A 25,446-nucleotide genomic window follows, 5' to 3' on the forward strand; every position below is an offset into this window, starting at 1 on the left:
ATCTGGGTGAGCAATAGCTTACAGTTAGCAGGTATCTCTGACGGCCAAGGCTGGATTTGATCATGGCTAGCGTGAGAGCATCAATTCACTGAGATTCGACATCCACGGAAACGAGGAGTCAGGGCCTCATTATCACAAGGCACACGGCACCGGCAGCTCCCCTCCAGAATGCCTGCCTGACAGCACCCCAGCTTTGATTTCGTCTGTACAGAACATGCAACGGAAATGGCAGAGCAGAGGGAATGACATGTGAGCATTAATAGGCATTCACTATAGCTTTGTTGTTCTGGATACCTATTCTGTCATAAATTGAAAAACTTGTCTTAATGTAAAAATACACCCTAACAGCAACTTGGATCTTTGCAGCAGGCACAGTTTGAAAAGAAAAACTAATTTCCTTAAGGAAGTTTGTACGTGTCTTTTTTTTAAATAGTGCTATATTAAACAGCCTTTTTAAAGTTACATTGGCAAGTAGGCATAATTTTAGAATGTGTCGTGTACTTTCAGAAATAAAAGGGTTGAGCTTTTTATTTTCTTAAGCGTTCTCCTGTGCATTAAGAATGATTTAGTATTCTCTTGAGAAGAAAAGGCTAAGGTGATACTTGTTGAAAAGCAGAAACCCTAAGGAAATTAACAGGAATAATATAGCAGCTCTTAGAAGCCTCCAGGCAATCTTTCATATTTGTGATCCAGACTAATAATGGTATGATGCTACCATAGGGCCCATCATCTTTCCATAGGTGAACAGTTGTCTCACAGAAGAAATGCTGTGGCCTTGCAGAAATTTGCCATGTCTGTTTTAATTTCAATAATGTTGAATAAAACTTTTAAAAATGCTTCCTGGTTCAATAAAGCCACCCTGCAGCAAAAGCCAGTATTCCTCGGGGGAAGGGAGAGGATGTGCAGGGGACTCAGGGTGGGCTTTTTAGGGTTTTGCTCATTATGGCACACATCTTGAGGAGTAAAATTATTTTGGGAAATGAGAAAATTAGATGGATCCTGTTAGGAGCGGAAAGATACTTGACATATGTGTTGGACAAGCTGAGCTACCAACTTGCTGAGTTAACAGCTGTTGCCTGTTAACTTCATGGGGGGGGAGGGAAAAAACCCCCAAATAGGTGCCTATTTAAGTCAAGTATAAGCTGTTTGACAGCAGGGAGGAAATAGTCCTACCCCAGCCCTAGGACTGTGGTAATTACACTGTTCTGAAACAAGGCGTTTTGGGAACACAGATCACCCCTCAGACAGCTTTGGCCATTAATTGCTGCAGTATTTCTAGCTGTAACCTCACTCCAAGTAATTTTTTAGCACCACTCCTGGGTCTGCCTGCCTGTTTTCAGACAAAACCTTCAAAAATAGGCCGGTAGGGGCTGAATTAGCACTATCCGATTTCAGCAATTAAACTCCAGCATTATCACCATGTCTAGACACTGGGCACTCTAAGGGCATCTCAGTGCAAGGAGCAGCTTCATCCTTGCCCCAGTGAACATGTTTTTACCTATTAAGCAGTACTAAGGTTTTGCTCTCGTTCCCTTTGGGATCTGCATCAGAAATGTGTTTGGTTTCCTTGTCTGGGAAGGCTTTTTGGTTGTTGGCCAGCTTGTCCAACAAGCTGGGGTGTTTTTTGCAAGCATTGGATTGAAACACTTCCCATCTCCTTTATCAGAAGTATTGGACAGGATTAGGAAAGTCTCCTCCAATTTCTCAAGCTTTCCTTTATACTTGAGGTTTCTTAGGAGTTCATTACAAAACTAATGATCAAGACATAAGCTGTCTTTATTTAGTGGTTCCTGAATACAGAAAATATAAGGTGGCAAACGTAACAGGGAAGGGGAAATGACTCTGATTGAGCTGCTATCTTTAATGAATGAAACTTGCTGGGTAGCTCAGTGTTGAAACATTTGATGAGCGCAACTTACATAAAAGAAAGATGAGAAAAATCTCAAACTACAAAACACTTCTGTCAAAAAGATGGAGACAACAGGGTTCGCTTCTCTCTTGGCTGCTGAAGATGACAGGAAAGCTATTGAGCCATGTACTGGAGGGAACAGCTGACACTATTTGTTCCACATGCAGTTATCCTTGTGCACCTGACTTTGTTTTAGATGGAAAGATGCAGTTCTCTGAAATGTTAACATAAAACTGTTCTAACTGTATACAGTTACATAGAGGCATTTTTAAAGCTCCTTTGCACTGTCCATAAGGTTCAGAGAAAAATTCAGCTATAGGATAACCAGATAGCCTTACTACACAGGGTAGGATAATGTAAGTTATTTTCAGGGATGTGTCGATATACTGGTGGTGGCTCCCACATCCAGATTATCTTTAATTTGAGAAGTACTGGCCAACTACGTACGTCACTCCAGCATGTTAGCATTGTAGGGCAATCTGCTGGGTTGTTCATTATCCACAGGTGGAACGAACAAGGTACCAGTGATTGCATCCATTTTTGTTTATCAAATCTTGAGACTGTACTGGCCTGAGAATAGGTATTTTTACACCTACAACCATATTTAGTAAAGATGGCCTTTTAACTATCCTTTTCTGTTTCACATCAAACTCTTCTACCCTGCAAACACGATCTGCCTTGTAGTTATCAACCTGTGATTAAACTCAAGTACAATTTTACTTGAAAATGTGTAATAGCAGTACATCTTCAGCCCATCAGAGCTGAAGATTAAGCTGTGGTCTGATCTGGTTAAGTGTTCTGTGTCAACAGAATCGACAATTTCACGTATTACACGTGAGAGCCTGTAGAAGTTGCATGTCTAGCACCTTTAGATATAAGCCAGTTAATGATTAGATGCATAGTACATCAGAGTTTTTATTCTTATTTTAAATATCTTGCTCAGCAGTTCTGGATGGTACCAGGGATCCCTCCCCCCCTAGGAGAAAACCTGTCTTTCCTACAAGTTTCCATTTCACCAGTTGCATCCAATAGAAATATCATCAGCTAATAGATGAAATTAGGTTTCTGCATACTGCACCTTTCTGCTGCTCAGATTTGGACTCTCTCTGGTAGAGAACTCCTCACTCATTTGTAATTTAAAGGGAAATTGCTGCAAACAATTCAGGAAGCTGCTCTATAGCTTAATGATGTAGAAGGGTGCTGGAGACTGTAGCAGGCCATCTAACATTGTATTAATTTGTAGCTGAGCAGAGATTAGAAAAAAGAGTGCAGGAGGAACATTTGACATTGAGGGAAACAGAATAATCATAGTCAGCAAATAGAACTTCAAGTGTACTAAGTGAAAATGTCAGGTACGTACTATATGAAACATACGTTATTACATCAAGAATTACATAGTGATTCTACATAGCAGGCCCTTTAGGCTTTGCAAGTGGGCTGAAGTCGTCCTCCTGTAAGTGAAAACGGAAATTTACACTTAGGATTGTTTTTACTTTTGTATAAATGTTTTTATCTTCTATGTCTTTACTCATTTTATGAAAAGCATGTTCTCTGAAACATTCCCTAGACACTTAATCTATTTATGTTATTTTAACATTTAGTATTCTCTTTCATTCATGCAAGTTTATTGGGTTTGAGGCTTTTCAGTCATGTCCCATTGGAAGAGGTGTATGAAACTTCTATATTCACCAGTTAAGTACCAAGTGCAAAATTTCAAGAATCTTCATCTAAAACTAAACATTTCCCCTCAATTTTGTCTCACCTTAATATCTTAACTCTTGTCCCATCTATTTCGCTACAGAGCTCGAAGTGTATAACATTTACAAGCACTATCATACTGAGTAAATGCTGACTTCAGAGAAGATGCTGTGTTCAACTAAGCACTTAATTTGTATACTGAGATTGTACATTTTGGGATTTAATTTTGATTAATTTTCAAACACTTCCATCCTCATTACAGACTGCTGCAGTGATTGAAGGTTGGTTGTTTTTTTTTTTTTTCAACTAAAGTCACATTAGACATGTACTCAACTGTCCGTGAAGCATGTTTTGAGAACATCAGCAAGCCCTGTCTCTGCACTGACCTTTTAGCTGCTTTTGACAGTGTAGAGCCATCCTTCACTCGACTCAGGATTTGGTCTACGGTACCTTGGTGAGCCACAACCGCAGTCAACAGAAGCCTGGTCAGCAGTGCCAGTTCTGCAAGGGCTTTAAGGAGTGGCCATGATAGTGAATACCAGGCATACGGCTGCTTTCCTCACTGCTGTACCCAAGGACTGCAGCTACTGCCATTTTCTACCCGCTTATATGGAGGTGAGTTTTGGTGGGCTAGTATTACAGAGGTGAAAGTTCGTCATACTTACAATCTTGCTAACCTAATAGTTTTCAAAAGTTAAGTCTTCCATATAAAACAAATTTTACATTTGTATTCATAGATACCATCACTTCATTTCCTCCTCCATCTCCCCTTAATGTCCATATTCAACCAATCTTGGAACCAGAGAAGGTATAAACCTAATTTAAACTAACACTAAACTCCCACAACACAACAGGTCCCTCTGGCTTTGAAAGCAGAAAGGGATTAAAAATTCACAGGATGCTTGTTTAAATTAAAAGCTTTCTTCATGTTTTATATGTTAATCTTGAACTATAAGGACAGTAGTATTTCTCACCGATGTCTATGCTATTAATCTGTCCAAAATCTAGCAACTGTGACAAAAAAAAAAAAACAAAACACCCAACCAAAAAACATCAAACAAAACTAATCCTTCAGTTTGCTCAGGGATGTGAAAAAGCAGCAATACAATACATAAGACACACAGCTTCAGCAAGCAGCAGTGTTAACACAGAACTGGTCAAAATGGAATAAAGTAAAAACGAACGAACTTCACAAAAAGTAATTGTTTCTTCCTCCCAAAATGTGTAGGTTATTTCTTAACCTACAGAAATTTAAAATAATTAGCGTTTAAGGTGTTCTGATAACACATTACCTATGAGCAAATAGTAATGCAGGGAGCTCCTTAGTCAGTAAAAAGGAAAATACTTGCACCTTCATGTCTTAATCATACATTCAAACAATGACTGTTTGCACGTGTGGATTTTCTATGCAGATGTTCAGCAAAACAAAGGAAAAAGTCCTTTTTGAAAATTTATCTTTTTGGTTATTGTCCTGGTTTCGGCTGGGATAGAGTTAAATTTCTTCCCAGTGCTGTGTTTTGGATTTAGTATGAGAAGAATGTTAATAACACACCGATGTTTTTAGTTGTTGCTAAGTATCCTGCTAGTCAAGGACAGCTTCCATGCCCTACCAAATGCACAAGAGGCTGGGAGGGAGCATAGCCGGGACAGCTGGCTAACGGGGTATTCCATACCATGCTCAGTATATGAATGGTAGGCGTGTTCCAGGAAGTAGCGATCGCTACTTGGTTATTGGTCAGCACGAGTGGTGAGCAATTGCATTGTGCATCACTCATTTTGTATATTCTATCATTATCACTATTATTATTTTTCCTTCCTTTTCTGTTCTATTAAACTGTCTTTATCTCAACCCACAAGTTTTTTTCACTCTTACCCTTCCGATTCTCTCCCTGTCCACTGCAGGGAGGGGGGAGTGAGCAAGCTGCTGCGTGGTGTTTGGCTGTCTGCTGGGTTAAACCACAGCAGTTATGAAAGACACTTTCTTCAGAGATGTCTGTCTAATCAAAAGTTACTTTTATTTTCTACATGTTTTTTAATGCATGCCCTGACATTACAGTTAATGGCACTCTGACATGATGCCTTTCTGCTACCCTACATATGCTGATGTCACTTGTATTATATACTCCATGAGAGCGTCACAGTTGCTGGAGATGCTTCCCTCATCTGTTCCATTATGAATGCCTGGTTTAGCTCTCACCACTTATGAATTGTCAATCTGGTTGCAAAACTATTTATCATGTATGCCTCATCTCAGTCAACTCCTTTTTCTGTCACTTAACTTTTTTCCACCTCAATCCCTACCCTTGATATCACCACCAAAACTTTTTTAGTCAAAAACACAGGGTGTGTTTATAGCCGCCTTCCTCCAAACCACTTGCTTTTCAAAGTCTGCTTTTGTCACAGTGATAAGTACACTGACTTTTATCACAGTGATGACCAGCACTAACTACTACTGTTTCTAGTCTCTACCTTTTTTTGGTAAAAAGCAAAGTGGTCTCATAAAAAAGGCTGTCCTCACACCAGTTTGTATTACCCACTCCCCTTTATATATCTGATTAATGATTGTAACTACTTTCTCATTGTCCCACTTAAACAGGCAAAGATGAGTTTTTTGTGTGATGTTTTTTCCACTGGAGTGATTTAGGTGGATTTTCACGCAAAGTTTAATTACAACTCTGAGAATAAGCTTGCTTTACACTATGAGGAAAGAACATATAAAAAAGCTTGAAGATTTTCTGTTTCCAATTTCCTTATAAGAAACCATACTTAATAACTCCACTTTTTCAGAGTCTAACAACCTGCCTTCCACCTTTTAATTACATAATTTTTTTCATTTAAGGTTCTTCACAAGAAACACACGAGATGACTATTCTTCAGTATTTATCAAGTTTATATCTGAGAATAATGTCTTAGTTTGTCATCATCTGAGCAAAAGCACTTTTAGATTAAAAGCGGATGTAGCTATGTGCGTAGCCATAAGTGGAGCAAGCGTGTTTATTGGTGCGATGATTTAAGAAATATTTTTACATTAAAAACCCCTATATGTACCCAAGGCTATACCTACTTAGTAAAGAGGTTTTTTAATCCCAACAAAACTTAAGGCAAGCTATCAAGCTATGCAGAAGTATTACACACAGAATTAATTTTAAAAGCATTTTTAGATCGGCTTCAAGAAAGACTAAGCAGATGTTCACTTCCAAACCTGTGCAAAAGTCAACTGCTAAAAGCAAAGGGCAAGCAGATTCTAAAGGATAACTGATCTCATCCTAAATCACTATTATCCCTTGTTCAGCTGTTAAGAAATTATCTATGGACTGTTTTGACATTTTTACATATTATATATGGATTATATTTTTGTAGATCTATAATTTTAAAGAAAACACAAAGTAGGCTAAAATTATTTGCATTAGTACATATATTTGTTATTATAAAAAAACAGCACAGTATATATTCCTGATTAAAAATAATCTAAAAATATCTGCGTTTAGAGCTACAAACTACGTATGAAGGAACCCCCGTGATTACATTGCTGCTAGTTGTGTCACATACAAATTCAGCTCGGAGAAATGAGTGCTTCTCTTAGCACCTGCCCTTACACTTCCTGTCTGCAATTCAATTTTCATTCAACCAGTCACTAAATCAAGAGAGAGAGACCTGCAGCATTTGGAATGGAATAGGATCAAGTCACCAGTTTTGGCTTCTAGGTCCAAAATGTATTTTTGCTACCAAGAGGAACCCCCCCCACACCAAATAACAACCTACATACTGCTATTTTTTTTCCCCCAGTTACAAAGCAGTGACTTGTCTAAGAAGCTTAAGTATCTTGCCAAACAGCTTAAAATGTAAATACTTTACATTATTTATTTGGTTTAACTTCTTTTCTTTGGTAATACCTATAAATTCCTTTTTTTGCGTGCCTATCCATACGGTAGCTGTAAGGTCGGTTACAAGCTAAAAGCTACCTCACTTGAAGCCATTAAAATAGAATAGCAATCAAAACTGAGTCATACACTTGTCAAAATGTTGCTTTAACAATTCTTAAATGGCAAATACTCACAAGAAGCAAAAATAGCCCCCAAATCCTAACAACACTGTCCTACTGGAGAGGTTTGTACAATGCATCCAAGATTAGTTCAGACTATGAAACCAATTAGTAAAGGGTGCAGTAAACCTGGCAAGCAATAATTAAACATACCTGAATGAGTCCTCCCACAATAAGTTATTTAACATAATATCTGAGTACTGAGAATGTTAGACCTGTATCTGTATTCAAACAGATAGACTTAACTGTAAAACACCCAACTAGGTAACCAAGCAGACAAGTATACACAGTCCAATTCCATTTGTTGCTTAAAAGTTGAGTTGTGGTATCAGTACTAGATCATACAGAACCATTTTTTGCTATTTAATACACATGGTTTTAGCAAAATGGAAGCAGGTAGAGCCCCAAGCTTTTCTCTGCAACTACAACCTCAAATTTGTCTCAGCAGCAGGATGACACAAAATATGATCCCATTTACACTGAGGCATCAACAATTTTAAGTATAGAAAACTATACTCATAATTGACAAATAATCTATTCTATAATATTTTATTTTACATAAATATTTTGACCTTGACTCTAATTTTTGTAATTATACTGCAATTAAATTTAAATTAAGAATTTAACTACAGCTTTTATTTTTCAAGATTTATATTATTGTAAAAGATTGCATGTTTTAGCTATTTCTACTGCAGGAATTTACATGCTTTATAAAACTGATAACCTTATTAATATAGCCCTTCTACTGAAACTTTTTTTTTTTAAACACAGATGCTGTATAGTTATTGGAGATTATTCTGCAAATGGTCACATACAGGTGAGTAAAAGTGAACTTGCAACTCAAAACACTGAACGGTGACACTGAACCTAAAGACCCTGATTTTGCAAACTGATCATACTCTTAACAAATTATCCCATTGCCACCTATCAAAACACCTGTGCTATTATTCTTCCACACTATTACAACTGAATGAGTTTTCACAGATATGTGCTGACAACCTTTGCAAATTAGCACTTATTGTCTGTGAACATTCATAACCTTCTCAATTAGAAATTATTAAAACAAATTTAAAAAAAAAATCCCAGTCAGGTAATTATGAGGGCAAAATAGAGTATTATCCAAAAACATTACCAAGTAAACTAGAACTCTGTGCAACTGCATTAAAATAAGCCACATCCATATGAAAATATAACTAACTTACGCAGCACGTACAAGACAACCATTTTGGAGTAAACAAGTTGCCTGTATACTAAAAATCTCTTTAAAATGTAGCTTCTTCATTTCAAACAAATTCTAGGCCTTATGTAATTAATTGAGCTATTTACACTGTCTATATCAGACACTGAACATTGTCTTTAGTAACTTAAAACTTACGAGTTTCGGATACTGAAATAATAAAATCAAGATGACATTCAGTGCAATAATCTTTAAAAAACCCAATAAATAAGTGCAACATTGGGCTGCTGGGGAAAATACTATTTATTATACATTTAAATACAAATTTGAAATGTGTTGTGGACACATCTGCAGGGTTACAGGTAAAAAATAAAAATGTACAAAGTTACGTTCTGCATCTCTCAAGATTGACGCGTCAAAAAAAATTTCACAAAATACCAAAAGTTCATCCTTGTAAGAACAGCAAAGATAATAATGCACACAATCTTTTGCTTGGCAGATTATCTTTGTTCCCTCCCTGCATAAAGTACCTGGAGTTTGTAAACAGTCTTTAAAAGTGTTAATAGCTTTAAGGAATGTGTAATCACAGTTCATATGGATTTGTCCCGCAATGAATTACAATGCTACACAGTAGTTTCATGTTTCCACAACCCAGTTCTAATATTACCAGTACTATCTGCAGTGAGCAAGGCTCCATCCTGTCCACTGCTTTTAAGTGGTCCATTCTGAATGGCTAAATTTAAGCCGTAAGATTTTTGTTGGTTTTCAAGTTCAACCGATATTGGTTTCCTTAGAATATCTTTTTTGCTGTTGGTAGCTATTGTTTTTTCAGTATTTCTGCTACTTTTTGGAAGTGTACTGCAAGCATCACTGCTATCCTGTTGGGATTGGTTATACTGACGTTCTCTATATGCCAAATAGGCTCTTCGGCTCCTTGAATGCCCTTCGCTGTTGCTTTGTCGACTTTTAGGTAAGCCATTTTGCACACTTCCTTCCACACTTGTGGGAACATCATACGCATATTCCCTCAATACTGCAAGCCTGCTAGCACGATGTCCCTTGCTTCTGTTCTTATGATGCCGACTTGGGTGTCCGTTTGTCCGAAACTGTACCTCTAAGGGAGCTACATGCATTTTGATATCATTATCCACTGAATGTTCAGTGAGACTGTTATCAAGTTGAGGACCTGTGTTTAATGGCAGAGAAGTAGGGTGGCACTGAGCTGCTGCAGCTTGTAAGTTCGTTAGTTTACAACCTTGAGAAGAATTTTTTAGGCTTGATGCACTTTTATTTGTGCATGAAGATTCTGCGCTACTGTTGGTGCACTTAGGGGCCTCTCCACTGGTTCCACTGGAACTGGAGGGCTGAACATTTACTTGCACTGAATACGTACTCCTTCCAGGGCAGCAAGTTGTTATCCAAGCATGCCTGACATCTTCCCTGTTAACGCAATGGTGCACCATAAGAAAGGCACTGAGGCTTAAACATGTTGCCCCAAAAAAACAGCTGAAGATCAGGTCCATGGGATAATACAGGGAAACTGACAGAGCTCCAAAGATCCACAGAGCAACATACAAAAGCAAAGTAAGGCCCACTCCCAGCAGCTGTGCTTGAAAACTGTGCTCGTTCTCCAAAGCAGATGTAGAAACTAGCGACACCGACAATGAATCTTGATGAGCCAGTTCCCCGTGTTCGTTGGTGGCCAGACGCTGCTGTTCCTCAATGGGTTCTTTAAGTTCATATTTACGTTCAGGGTGACGTTTTAGTTGTATGAATATGCTGAGAAAATACATACAGTTTATGAAAATTATAAAGCTAGCTGGTCCATAAAATGCTCCTAAGCTAGGTTCCCAAGTCATCCAGCAACTGGAAAAGAAACAAACCGAAGAATCAAAATTAACATCTTCTCACAAATCACTTAGGCTTTATCAGTTTGTAATGGTACTTTGAAATTATCTTGGCTGTGTTACATTTTCTGGAAGAATCAGAATTAATTGCAACAAGTACGTAGAAAAGCAAACCCATGAAATCTTATGACAGAGCTCTCAGCGATATGGTACTTACTAAGGAGCATTAGGTCTGCTGCCATAATTTCGGATGTTTGCTGCTGCTGTTATTCCACAAACTATGATAGGGATCCCTCCACCAATAAGGTAGAACCTAAAAAGTAAAGCCAGTATATCAGTGGCTGCTTAGTGGCAATTCAATCACCATGAAGCAAAGGAGAGCTTTCCAGGATTCTGGAAATATGCAAGTTCTTTAAGAAAATAATTAGTGTGAATCAGGTTTGGGCTTTGGCAATATAAATTTTTTCTAAGTCTTCCTCACTACAATTTTTTTGCTCCTGTTATAAACCACCTCTCACTTACAGCTGCTCACCTCCCTGGAAGGCACTGAATGAAGGTATACACAGTTAGACAGAAGAAGCAAAAGCTGGCAGTCCAAAGTTGTGAACTGCTGGAAGAGAATACGGAAACTTAGAAGGAAAATATTAAGTGGTATGTCTCTTGTTCCAGAGATTAAACTTGCCTAATATTATGGACACTATGTTCAGAAGATCAGCCATAAGAATGCTTGTTGCTTGGGTTTTTTTGTGTGGAGGGGCTTGGGGCATGGTGCTGTTGTTGTTTTTATTTATTTATTTTTAATGGACTCTATAATCTCATAGTATATACCTCCTGCTTCCCTGTGGTGATGTTAATAAAAACTGTATGCCTTCACAAAGACGAGGGCATGTGTTATTGGAGTATCTAACTTTTCATCCCAATTTCTGTGAATTCACATTGAATTCATTAGTGGCAGATCAAGAATTACTGACAATCACTCAAATTAACGGCACTCTGTCCTGCATCTTATGTTAATCCAGTCCAAATTCAGATCAGAACACACAGTGAGAACTACTACTGTGACATACAGATGGGTAGTTTGTTTCATCAACAAGAGACACCTATTCCGATGGTCCTGGATTTTCCACTGCATTTCAGATTAGTCACCAGAAGTTGCTGCTGTCTCACTTGAGACACAAAAAACCAGTCTAAAATAAATGAAGTCTTTCTTGGAAGTCTAAGTACACTAAATATATTACTTAGCTGCTGAATCCTACAAAGATCAAATTCTGTCATTGGTTTACTCCGTATCTTGATGCAGCAATCGGGAGCTGGCCAGATGAAACAGATCTTTGTGGCAGATTTTACTCTACCTATCTTTCACTACAGATTACTAAATCACTGCCTCAAAGATGCACCACTACTCACACATGAACAGCTAGGTGAAGCTGGTTCTATACAAGGCAAATTGTTACTGGTGGGAGAGTGAAGCAGTACGGATTGTTTGTAGCCATAGTTCAGTTTGCTGGATTGAAGGAACACGTTTACAACCAGCCTTGAACCATTCAAGACACCAAGTACCAACACACACAAAAAAAAACCAAACACAAAAAAAACCCCAAAACCCCCCAAAAAACGCCAAACCACTTGTGCATTGCTGTGTCTAAGTCTTCAGCAATTCGTAAGAGCCCAAATTACAAACCAAAACTATCATGCAGCAAGGAGCTGTACAAACAGAATAGTAACTAAAAAACATATACAGAGTATGCTAGAGGAGATGCAGCAATATTAAGATTCTGAGGCAGAATGCTGTACAAGCTAAAACTGTTCCTTAAGTTAGATCAAAGAGAGAAAAACACATCTAATGACATGGGTACACAAGAGGTGTTATGACGGTAACAGAAAAAAAAACGTAAATAGCAAAATGCTGTGTTTCTAAGTAGAACAGTCACACAGTATTTGTATTATAGTAATACAAGTATTTGTATTTATTTTAAATAAAATTACAAAATACAAATATTTGTATTTTTATTTTATTCATGCTTTACATGAAGCATTCCATCCAGTAAGATCTTCAGCGAGGTTCTTTGTAAAGTAATTCTTTTCGTTAAAAAATTTGAAACTGTTTCCTTTTATCTTGGTTGGAGTCTGCTGAACAAAATATCATTTCTACACGACAGACTCCATTTCCTTCTTGTGATTGGCAGCTGAGGACCTCAGTTATTTTTACACCCTCTTGCCTGGCATGGCAATGGAATATACTTGGCATAAAGTTTTTCACAGTTAAGAAATTACAACCAATGCCAAGTGTTGCACTATCTTCTCAACATGGCTACTGTGAGCCACTGCAAATCTCTTCTACCATCTATAGTGGCTTTCTGCAGAACACTGGATCCATTTCAAAGTCTTTTTCCACCTTGTTCATGACCTGTGACAAAGTCCCATTAACACTGAATGAATATCATCATCACCAACGAAATTGTCTTACATGCAATGAATTTTCCAAAATAAAGAATAAAGCTTATCTAGGCTAGAGGAGAAGGAAGCTTAACAGGTATGAAGTCCACCCACAGAAAATACCTACAGGAACTGATGATCAGCATAAACATCATGTCTACCTATGATCTGCAAGGTGGACTTCTTTAAACCCAAAGAACACAAAGCAGAATAATTTACATATGGCAGATAAGGAGAAAAATGTGGACCTACATACATTTATTGGGTTTTTGGGTTTTTTTTCTGTTCCAAAAAGACCCTTTGTAATTCTGAAAAGGCATATGGAGGAGAAATATAAACAGTGTGGAGGCAAACAGAGAATCAGCTGTTTTGTCTCTAAATTCAACAAACAGGGGGCCTGATAACAGTAGGTGACCAGTTCCAAAAAAGCAAGAAACTCTTGCACAAAACTCTTTGCCCTGTGCCACTATGGGTAGTTTTGTTTTGAACACAAGTTTAAAAGACAACTGAATGAAAAAAAAAAAAATCCTTCTATGGCTGTTCCATGCAAAAACATCACACATCTATCTGACTGAGGAAATCCCTGATCCGCAAGAAGTTGGACATTGAGAAAATCTGGAAAATATGAAGCATGTTTGCTCGGTTCTGATACTTGTCTCCAGAGTTACTGCCATTGTCACAGATGAGGTGTCCAGATCTGAAATGGTACGTCCATGTTTATGTCTATGCAGAGCTGAGCCTGTGAGGCTGGTAATTTTATTGTAATATTTTCCAAAGCAAGAACTCCATGACAAATAATAAGGGATGGGGGGGGGGAGGGGGAAATCATAACAGATGTTAAAAAGGCTACTGATTACCCTGCTGGAAGGCACACAGTTGGTGATGGGCATGATATCCTACAGTGAATACAACAGATGTACTTTTTCTTAAAAGAAAAATAATAAAAGTTAAGGAAAACAAAAGACAGCACTTATGTGGTATAAACATTAACCTTCTACCTTCTACCTTATCAGTTAAATATTTCTATATGCTTGTAAATAGTACTACAAATTTTAGTTGATGATATTCAAAAACGCATTTCTGATTTTCTGCAGTCTCTGTACTTTAAAATCAAGCTTTCTAAATATTTGCCTATAACTAATCAAAGTTAATCAACTTCTGCCACCTTGTGGAGAATTTCAGCTTAGCAGTTTTTAATTAATATCCAGGGGCTCAGTAAGCTATATGAACAAAGTATGTGAATGTTTTCTATTAAAACTATTTCACATAAGGTGAATTTCACAGATAACTAGTTTGTCCCATTTCAGTGGGAATGCTTCACAAAGAACACTATTTTTATTTGATAATGACTGGTACCTGTTTTTCAAACTATTTGTAAGCAATCCTTGGAAAACATATTAAACTCTATTTACTTAAATTGCAGTGTTTGTTAATTGCGTGGTAACAGTTCTCCACATTCTTTCTTCTATGAAAATTTAATAGGAAGTGTTGCTATCTAAAGTCCTAATCAAAGCCCCAGTGGTGATGCTGAAACACTACCATTTCTTAATTTATAAATCAGGAACACAGCACTGCAACAGTAATATGCTAACAATCGCCCTTCACCTCATCCTCCTTAACATAATGCTGAGAAACAGAAAAATCTGGAAAGGACTTTAAGGACCTGGAAAGAAAATCTTCTATGAAAGGCACTTGCAAAAAAGTCTGTTACATTTTCTGATCAGAATATGAGCATAGCGACTTGGGAAATAATGAGTTGCAGACACAAACAACAAGCTCACCTCAGCATTGGTCTGGGTGGAGGAGGTGGCTCATCAGGATCTTGACATCTTTTTGCTTTTTTGGTTACTTGCTTGTAAATATTACGAGATGTCACTCCCAGCCACAGTACTGTAGCAAGAGTGGAATAATGGAGAATTATCCCAACCTTAAAAAAACAAAAATAAAAATGAACGCCTAAACATTTCCTTTTTACCAAGTTAAAAATTAATCATTTAACACGCAACTGGTATAAAGCCTGAATTTTCAAAAGCTCAGTTCAATAGAGAAGAAACCCTCTTGTCTTACTATGACTGTTCTAAATGTCAAGTCATTGTGGTTTTCAAAAAAGTAAAATATGTTACGCAAACCCATCTTCGTATTGGTTGAGTCTGGAAAGGCTACATAGCTGCAGTTGCCTCTAGTGGAAGGAAAACTTAGTAACGCGGGAAGAACTGTGCTGGCCAACATTTTTAATATTATATATTAATCATACACTTTAGGAAACTGTATTTTATGAAACACTTAACTTTAAAATGTCTTGTGTTACAGATATTATTCAAACTGAAACAAGTAAGGGAACAGCAAGCTAATGATATTGTGTAACTACATACCAGGCAGCAAAATATAGACAGCTAACAAACTCATCAGCGATTTTAACATAATGCAGAAAAAAGAAAGTGTCATACTTTAGATATTTAACCAGCCCAAACATTAATGCAAAGTCATCCTCACAGACTGACTGGGCACTACTGTTAAGAAAATGGCTGTCTGTCAGATCCTTTTACATCTGCAGTATTTTATAAATCGAACATTGTTTTCTTAAAAGAAGTTCCAGGAATCCCCAAGACCCAAGAGTTTTGTCGAGGAAAGGCACAACCTGGTTTTCCTGTATTTCCTTACTCATAAGCCAACACTGAGATGAAGTGACTGCAAGAAGTAGATTTCATATATCCCTTAAATGGCAGCACACATGCATGGAAGAGGTGACATTTCAGTTTCTGTTAAGATGACTGGAGGTAGGGTTTTTTGCAAGTTTCAATTGCCAGTAAAAGCACAACTCTTAAACAACCCATCCATATCACAGAATTTGTCCTGGAGGGATTACTGTCTCCAAGAAGGCAAGAAAGAAGATTACAGTTTTTCAAACTATCTCCTCCTCTCCATATATATATATATATATATGTGTGTGTGTGTGTGTGTGTGTGTGTGCACACGCGTATATATGCATGCACACAGACTAGCATTCTCTTTATATTTGTAGGAGAAAGAGCAGGGACATATTTTATTGCAACATGCAACACTTTGAACCATCAAACTAATAACTACTGTAAATTCAAACAAAAAGCATTACAGAATATTATGGTGAGGGATTAGAAACTTTTATGAATCACTGGATCAAAAAAAGAAAACATTAAAAAAATTTCACCGATACCATTCCAAACCAGCAACTTTTACTATACTGAAAAACTGCAACTGAATTAGAGATGGCCAAATCTTAGAGGAACAAGTCATTATAAAAGAGGAGTCTCAAACATCTCAATGATGCTTGTTTAGAGAAAGCATGGGTCTTTGACTTGAAACACTTCTCTTTTCCACCCTTTAGGTTATACTGAGCAAATGGAAATAAATATTTTAATACCTGTGTAAATCAGTTTTCACAAGGTACGTAAAGGCCACATACAGGCCTATAAAACAATTTCATAATAAGTAAGTCTCAAAAATAAAACTAACAGGTAAAACTTGTTTTTTTGTATAGCATTTTGGGCAAAAAAATCTTCTGTTGCACTTCTGAAATACTTTTCCAGTTTTCAAGTAACAAACTAGTTCATGGCTGGATGAAAATACAAGAGAAATCTTTAAGGTTGAAAAAAAAAAAAAAAAAGGATTTTTTGTCTAAATTTTATATTCAGATGAAAATGCCTGTACAGTATACTGTTCTGTAGCAGGCAAGGGGGGCGTCTACATACATAGGAGTATGAAACTGGTAACTAATTTTTCCAAGTGTTTGCATGTTTACTTACTGCTTGGCAAATGCTGAAAAAAAGTCTGAGTTATGCCTCCAATAAACATCACACATGTCAGGAAAATATGAAAGCTCAGGTTAACTAGCATATGCCAGCTTTTTACACTGATCCTGATCACACTGTTAAAAGAAACAAATCAGACAACATAAAACACAGCTGTGTTATTGTCTTTCAGAAACTAGCAAGATATACTTGTGATAAATGAGATATAATTACTGTTAATGATTGTTTGACTACCACGTACTTTGTAATCAAATATAATCTCTGGTCTTCATCACAAGAAATTAAAACACCCTCCTATTAACTAGCATTATACAACTATTTGGGGCCTGATTCAAAAATTTTAGGCTTCGAGCTTTCACATCAACAGGAATGTAAAAGGCTGAACAGTTTGTTAAATTCTACCGTCATTCTTGAGTGGTCTCTTCTTTCATCATGAAGCGAAAGTGAAGAATTAAAAAGATACATGGTTATGAGAGCTAAATTGTCATACTCAAGAACAGATGAAATAGCTACTTGCTTAACTGTTAGTTTGCATCAACAAATTTTACAGGGAAAAAAACCAAATGCAGATTACTATATCGTGTTCCTATCAAAAAGAAAAAGTAGTCCTAAGCACTTATGAAACTGATTTTTTTTAATCTAGTAATTTTGATTCATACCTGTGATGGTATATGTAACTGACAATGATCATCAACAGGCACATCAGCAAAACCATTGCAGTGGCATAAATTACTGGATGCAAAAGATCAGCTGGCTGTGTATATAATTCAGCTCCTGTCAAGTCCTGACAACAAAAACAGAATTAACATTAGTCCACCTTACCTCTTCATTTTGTGGGGGCAGGGGGAATGGCAGAGGAAACACAAAATACAGAAATAACAGGAATCTTCTAGATTACATCCCTCCCGCCCCCCCAAACCTGACCCTCCAATTATTTATTATTTCATGTTCCTGGCTTTCTTCCACAATTACCTGCTATTCTGGCTGACCTTTATAAATGTAGTCACACATCTCACAGAACACTTAAACTTCATATATGTTTGAATATACAGAGAAGTTAGCAGCTTATAGACACACACCATTTTCTTCTTAAAATACTTATATGTATAGCATGTGGAACTGTATGTTTCAGTTATGATTATTATCTTCTGCAATAACCTAAAGAACATTACAGAAAGTGCCCTCAGCAAGTTTGCAGATGATGCTATAGACTGGGGAGACTGATCAATAGATTGGAGGATATTCAGAGAGATGTTGGTGAGCCAGAGAAATGGGCTGATAAAACATCATGAAATGTAGCAAAGGAAAATGTGAAAAGATCTGCATCTGGGATGGAATAACCCCATGCATGCAACAATACGGGCTGGGCACTGGACTGAACAGAAAGCAACCAAAGAACCATTTGAGGGTATTGGTAGACAAAATTTGACCACAAGTCAGCAGTGTAGCCTGCAGTCCAAGGCCACACTTCGCTGTACTAGCAAAACTACAGCAAGCAGGTGAACTGATTAATCCCTTCTGTTCAGCAGTGTAAGACCACCTCTGCAGAACTGTCTTCAATTTGAGGCTCCCCAGTACAAGAAAGGCACTGACATACTGGATGGAGCAAGTCTAACAGATCACTGGGATGACTAGCAGGCTGAAGCACACAATGTCTGAGGTTGAAAAAGCTGGGTTTGTTCATGTTTAAGAAGGAAAGGAAGATGGAAGAAATCTCATTATTATATTGAGCGAACTACTGGGATGGTGTAAAGAAGACTGAGTCAAACTTTCCTTGGAAATGAACCATGAAACGATGAGAGGCAATGGACATTATCAGCAACGTGCAAAATTCTGATTAGATACAGGAAAAAAATTGATGAAAGTGGTCACGTACTGCCCCAAAAGACTGTGTATTCTCTGTCCTTGGAAATACTCAAAGGTTGACTGAATACGGTCTGCAGCAATATGATCTGACTTTGAAGCTGATCAAACTTCGAGCAGGTAATTGGATCAAATGACACCCAGATGTTCCTACCAGACTGTTATTCTATGATTACTGCTTGACAGGAATAGATAGCTGGTAACTCAAATAGAATTCAACAGCTCTTTAGCATCGTTCAAGTTTTCTGAACCCACCCATCAAAATATTACTCAAGGAGTAAGCATGAAATGGAACCTTGGACTGTTAAAGCATGGCAGTGTTTCAAATAACATCTGAGGAGTGACATTTTCATTTACTAACAATAATAGCAAGAAGAAATAATTCTGTTTGGATGCAGTTACAATTTACTAGGGTTCCACTTCCATAACGGTAATGAACACTGGAGGAAAAAAACCCAAACAAACAACCTCAAACTTCAGTCCCTTCCAGCACTAAATAAAACAAATTTGCTTAACTAAGATTAGTGGGAAAATCTATTAAAAAGAACGTCTCAGAACAGACAGGATACAGAAAATTCTCTCAACTGTAATTCTGAGAGTCACTCTTAAATCTCTACAGTTGGCAAAGTTCAAAAGTGTGCTGGGGGAAAGGAGAACAACTCTGGCATTCACAAAGAACAGCAGAACATTAGGAGGAAGCTTCAGTTTGTTTTGAGAAAAATCACAGTGATTACAATCTGTTTTTAAGGTTAAGACAGGTAATCTGATTTCATGGACAGGAGAAGAGTCTTGAATTGACAATTAAGAGTCAGCAGTCTTTTCACCACTCCTTCAATTGTTCTTTCATCAGAACATAAATTTTTTATTCCTAACTAACTCACCAACCTCATTTCAAACTAATTTAATCAGATTGTCAGTTTGATTTTTATGTATTTGGTTTTCCTTGGCACCTGGAAAAAACACTTCGAGAAAAATCGTCAGATATTATGCCTCAGGCAGCCAGTGTCATCTGATTTCAACACTACTCATGGCCTGGTTGATATCCAGCTGGAGATCCCTAGGAACTCATTGCTGTTACAAGCATGAGCAAATGTATCATCACACATAGCCAGTGAGTATCGGAGAACAGAAACTGTAGGAGAATTCTTCTTGCTGTTTCCGGATTGGTGACAGGTAAGAAGTCATCATGCATGTGTTGGTGTTACAACCTGCTTTCTTCTACACACATATGTACTAAAGTAAAGTAGACTAAAAAAAGAGTGAAATAACTCTGGTTTAGTCATTCACCATCCAGCCAGGATGATGGAATATTGCATTCAAGTCCCTCCTGCCACTACTGTTCATGTATTTGATGTTAATGACAACTGTTGAATTAAAAGCCAAACTTCTAAAACTGAACCCAGAACTATGAGCCTGGGACCAGAACCCAGACTTTCACAACACTATCAAAGTCTACAAATGAAATAGGCTATTATTGTGCCTTTTTTAGTTAATATATGGATAGGCATTATGAAAACCTGTTTCAGCAGCTACTTAGACATCCAGGGCTTTTGCAATATATTAACTATGTGCAAGGCACATCTAACAGATGAGCGTTACTCTCTGTCCTCCTCCACCTACCCCCTCCTCTCCAGTCCCTACAGCCTAACATTTTGGCAAGTAGCTAAATATTTAAGGAATACCAGTTTTGAGCAAACATAGAATGACAGCCACTGGCAGAAAAGAAAGCAAGCTGCGCCTTCCTCTAACTTTTTTGATTTCTGACTGTCAACAATTCTCTATATAACTCACAATAAGATATTTATATAATCTTACCATGTGTTAATCTAGAAATAGTCATTTAGAGCAGCAGATTATGTTCTTCATTTTTCTTCCTCCAGATGGCAGAAATGTGACCAATTTAAAGCATCATCTCTCTTTACATGCATACTACACATACAGATGAAGTTTAATTCTGTTTTAAAGAATGCTTTATGTTTTAGGAAAGGATTATGTATTTTAAAAATATCGAAGGAAGCAACTGTAGGATTATAACAGTTTGAAGTAATTTAAAACAGTACCTTCAGAGGTAAAGTGAAAAGCTCTCTGAGCTCTTTTAGAAAGCTTGGCATATAAATCTTAATTTTATTTATGTTTAGCTTTTTGGTATTCTACTATTTAATTCTTGTAAGAGGAAGACTGTTGAAAATTTGAGGTGCAAAGCTGTCCTGGTTTCGGCTGGGATAGAGTTAATTTTCTTCCTATTAGCTGGTATAGTGCTGTGTTTTGGATTTAGTACAAGAATAATGTTGATAACACACTGATGTTTTAGTTGTCGCTAAGTAGTGCTTACCCTAGTCAAGGACTTCTCAGCTTCCCATGCTCTGCCAGGTGCACAAGAAGCTGGGAACAGGCACAGCCAGGACAGCTGGCCCAACTGACCAACGGGGTATTCCATACCATATGACATCAAGCTCAGTACGTAAACTGGGGGTTGGTGGAGGGGGGGGATCGCTGCTTAGGCATCAGTCAGCAGGCAGTAAGCAACTGCATTGTGCATCACTCATTTTGTATATTCTATCATTATTATTTTCCCTTCCTTTTCTGTTCTATTAAACTGTTTTTGTCTCAATCCACGAATTTTACTTCCCCCACCCCCCTGATTCTCTCCCCCACCCCACTGGGGGGCAGTGAAGTGAGCAAGTGGCTGGGTGGTGTTTGGTTGCCTGCCAGCTTAAGCCACAACAAAAGCAAAAATAGCAACTTCTCATGCACTGATCATTATAAAGGAATCCTCTTTCTTCCACGTACGATTACATAAAAATATATATTTAATTCCACACAGAGCACATTAACTACAACAAAACCCATACCAAATTTACACTCAAGTTAACAGTATTTCCTAAACCTCTTACTATTTCACTCAGCTTCCTACTAGCCTACCATTTTTATGTATCACACTTTATCATTTAGCATCTCTGGTGATGACTCATAAGCAGGGTAGCAGTCACCATCTCTAAAAATGGAAGCTTCCCAGGCCAAATTCTGAAATGAAGAGCTCTGGGAACAGACAAAGAAGAAATCCTACTTCATAACTGAAGAGCACTAAAAGAAGGTGTCTCGCCCCCTTCTTCTTCAACTATCACTATATTTTAGAACTGGTTAACCTTTTTATTGACATCAATATGCTAAAACTAGAGTTTAGATACTATTTTTTAAGCAATATTTCAAAAATACTTTGGATAGTAACTAAATGTTTTGATTTTTTTTCCTTTTTCAATCGATGCCTTCTGGTAACAGGCCTACATACTAGTGAATGAATAGCTAATTTGCAGTGAAATAGCTATTGCTGGTTATGGATCACAGCAAAAAAAAAAAAACCCAAAACCTGGGAAAACACTCCTGTCAACAGACAAAGCTAACAAATTTAATCTAACACAGAGAAGATAGGGGTTTTTGACTGTTACCTTTCTTTATTTTAAATTGTCATTATTAGATTAAAATTCATAAAAGCCCATTTGATTAAGTAGCTCATTAAAATGGCTTCCTATAATTTAGTACTTTTCATATGAAAATTCTTTTGTGTTTAGTATATTCAGCAATTAATTCCACTTTGACAGATTGCCACTTAAACCTCATCTTACATCAACATTTATATCAACACAAGTAAAAACTGAAGATTTCTTATGTCTAATTTTATGGGGAACGGAACATGGGCATGCAAGGAAAAAACCCCACAGAATTGCATTTTGAATATTTTTAAGTTCCAGAAAGAGACATGTAATTGTAAGTGTCATACCATTAAAACTGCATAGTTGCTGAGGGAGTAGCACTGAATGGTAGTAATATTTTCATCGGACAGAAGAATGCGACAACCATCAGATTTCCATCCCCCTTGTCCGTTCAGTAGATCAAAGTCCCACTGAGCTGCAACAGCATCTGCTCCATGCGCAATGCGCCGCAGTGTCACATTTATAGGAACGTGGTGACTGGCTAGGTTTAAACCATCTGTTACAAAAAAAAAAAATGTATTTGCACATGTAACACATTAGATGCTAAAAACCTTTTATTAGATATACACTAGTCTAAACAAAGGAGTCAAAAGTGTTTCTTATTTTTAAAGATCATAAAAAAGTAACAATAAAAAACAAACCTATCTTGGTAAGAATAACTGGTGTTACAACTGTACGACGTTTCCCATCATCAGCCAGATTTGTTGAATTTCCTGTTGCTGGAAAAAGCTTTCCATTGCGAAATGCAATAAGCTGAAGCTTGTAGACAGATTCATCTGCTGGTCTGATTTCTCTTTTTTGCTTTTGGGTGAAAAGGGAAGCTGGCAACTGGATAGAAGCCTCTACAATTGTGTTCTAGAAATAAACAGATTTTTAAAGTTTTAAAGAGAAAATGAAATTCTTTACAGAGATTAAATTAGCAACGCCTCCAACTGAACAGTGTCAGAGATGAATGCATTTAGCAGACTATGTATTGTGACCAACCTACTTGACAGTGTTTCCAAGTAATCCATGATAAAATAGTTGAATTGGGTTATTAAAGTCTTAACGCTTTTTTTTAAAAAGAAAAAAAAATGTTAAGATTCTGTAGCTACCTTACTTGTTACAGAGACTAAAGTTGAAGTTGATATCAGTAAAGTATTAGAAGAGTTTTTCAGATTAGACTATTGGCAACTAGAAGCAGCAACCAAGGCAAGCAGACAAAGAGAAATGCTGTAATTGTGCATTAGTACCATTCAAAATGAAACACTGTATACAAGCAAGTTTTGATAACTCGTATATAAATTATACTTGGGTAGGGAAGCATACATGTAGTTTCATCGAATTACATAAATATAATTTCAAATATACACCTGCAGTGATGTTCAAGCACATTAAGTGATAAAAACAAACTGGTATGTTGGAGAATGTAGCTGAAAAAATACTTTTATAGAATATGAGGAAGTGTTTCCATTCTATACACACCCACATATATATACATGTGTGTGTGTGTGTGTACATGCACACACACACACACAAATGGACAAACAGGTCCATTTTCTATTTCATGCTTAATTACAGTATCACTCTGAGCAGAATATTTCAGATATTTAAGGAGACTGGTAATATCTCATTTAATATGTAATGAAGGTGAAAATACAGCAAAATAAAGCCAAGTATTATTATGAACTAGGGAGCATTTCAATTTCCGTACTTACGAAAAGGTCTGAAAGCATCTTTCAACTTAAGATGTTTTAATAAAGAAAACCACACCTACTCATTAAAAATTGTGTCCATTAAAAAAATTATTCTATAATCAAACTTTATTATCCTTTGTCACTTTAATTATCTCTTGTCCCAGTCATTCTGGATTACATAAAAATGCTACTTTAACGTTAGAAATTAATAATATAAGCCTGCTTTCCAAATGATTCATATTTAAGATATTATTACAAAGTCAGTAGGGAAACAATGAGTATCCGACCTTTAAAGCTAGACTTGACAGTGTATTTGAAATGTTGCACTTAAAGCTTAATTGTTTATCTAGATTTCCATCCGGATCTCTTCTCCCATAATCACCAAGTCCTGTACGGTCTGATGTAGCCACTTTCTGAAATACGGTGCATGTCATCCCAGTGAAACCAGCAGCCTTTATTACATAAGCCTCAAGAGCAATATTTGGAGAATACTGTGACGACAAAAATGAAACGTTAAATAATTTTACACATGACAGGAAGAATAATAAATAATCTTAAAGGGATTCTCTGCCATCACAGAAAAAAACACCCAGAAAACTGTTTCTGTTTATCTGGCAGGGATAAATCTGTTCAGAGCATTTCTCTTCTCCCTACAGAAACAGTAGGCATTTCAGATAATGCCAACATCTATTAAGAAAAATAAAAAGCTATTGAAACTCAAGAGCCAGCAAAGTGTCTTCTAAATAAATAAATTTATACTTACAGTAGAATAAACTTGAGCTCCATTTGCAAGCCGATACATAGCAATTTTCTGTAGACACTGTACAATTCTAGTGCAAGCCTTGGCTTCCCTTTGTGCCATCCACAGAACACGTTCATCAGCTAACATAATGTTACTTGCTATGTCCACCATCACATCACCAAGCTAACAGGGAAGAGAAATAAGACTATTTTATATCTTTGAAAGCGTTCATCAAGTAGGATCATTATCAGACAATACAAAGCGACTTGTCAGCACAAAAAGCAAAAGGAAATCGGTTGTTCCTGTTTCAATCACCACTTGTCAAGTTGAGATACTGGAATACTTTGACTCAGGCATTTACCTCCATCCAAGAAAAATGTTATGCCAATGTAATTGGTCTGTTTACATTACACTTAGAAAACAAAAACATGAGAAATACAGGTATTTCGTTAAAAGCAGAGAACTCCGTGTTATACTGTACTAATTATTTAAAAGGACTATTTATAATCAATTTTAAACCTAAAATAAATAAACTATAAATCAACAGTAATACAGTTTGCACGTATGGGGGAAGATAGTAAAAAAAGAGTAACACAGGCAAAAATTAGCAGGCAACTCTTCCGCTTCTCTTCCTTTTGCTAAGTCTGCCTCTTCTTTGATTCCTTCCTTGCTTGCCTTCAATTTTGCATGAACTGTTTTAGGTCACAGGTTATACATGAGAAAGACAGCAAATACCCATAGGTACCAGAGCTGCTTTCAAACCACCAATTACCTTGT

At 37.0% G+C, this 25,446-nt stretch overlaps 1 protein-coding gene across 1 annotated transcript; it reads right to left on the bottom strand.

Moving 5' to 3' along the window:
* Nucleotides 1-9,111: 9,111 nt before the first annotated feature.
* On the bottom strand, nt 9,112-24,852 carry LOC104074910 (probable G-protein coupled receptor 125; the record flags this gene model as incomplete). Its single annotated transcript, XM_009575210.1, is given in 10 exon segments — nt 9,112-10,692; nt 10,891-10,986; nt 14,891-15,036; nt 16,892-16,913; nt 16,915-17,013; nt 17,557-17,681; nt 22,539-22,747; nt 22,893-23,106; nt 24,215-24,418; nt 24,691-24,852. Coding segments are annotated over 10 exon segments (2,520 nt in total), but the record flags the coding sequence as incomplete, so codon positions are not given.
* Between the last annotated feature and the right edge of the window lie 594 nt (nt 24,853-25,446).

Source organism: Fulmarus glacialis, unplaced genomic scaffold (assembly GCF_000690835.1).
Source record: "Fulmarus glacialis isolate BGI_N327 unplaced genomic scaffold, ASM69083v1 scaffold14013, whole genome shotgun sequence".
NCBI lineage: Eukaryota > Metazoa > Chordata > Aves > Procellariiformes > Procellariidae > Fulmarus > Fulmarus glacialis.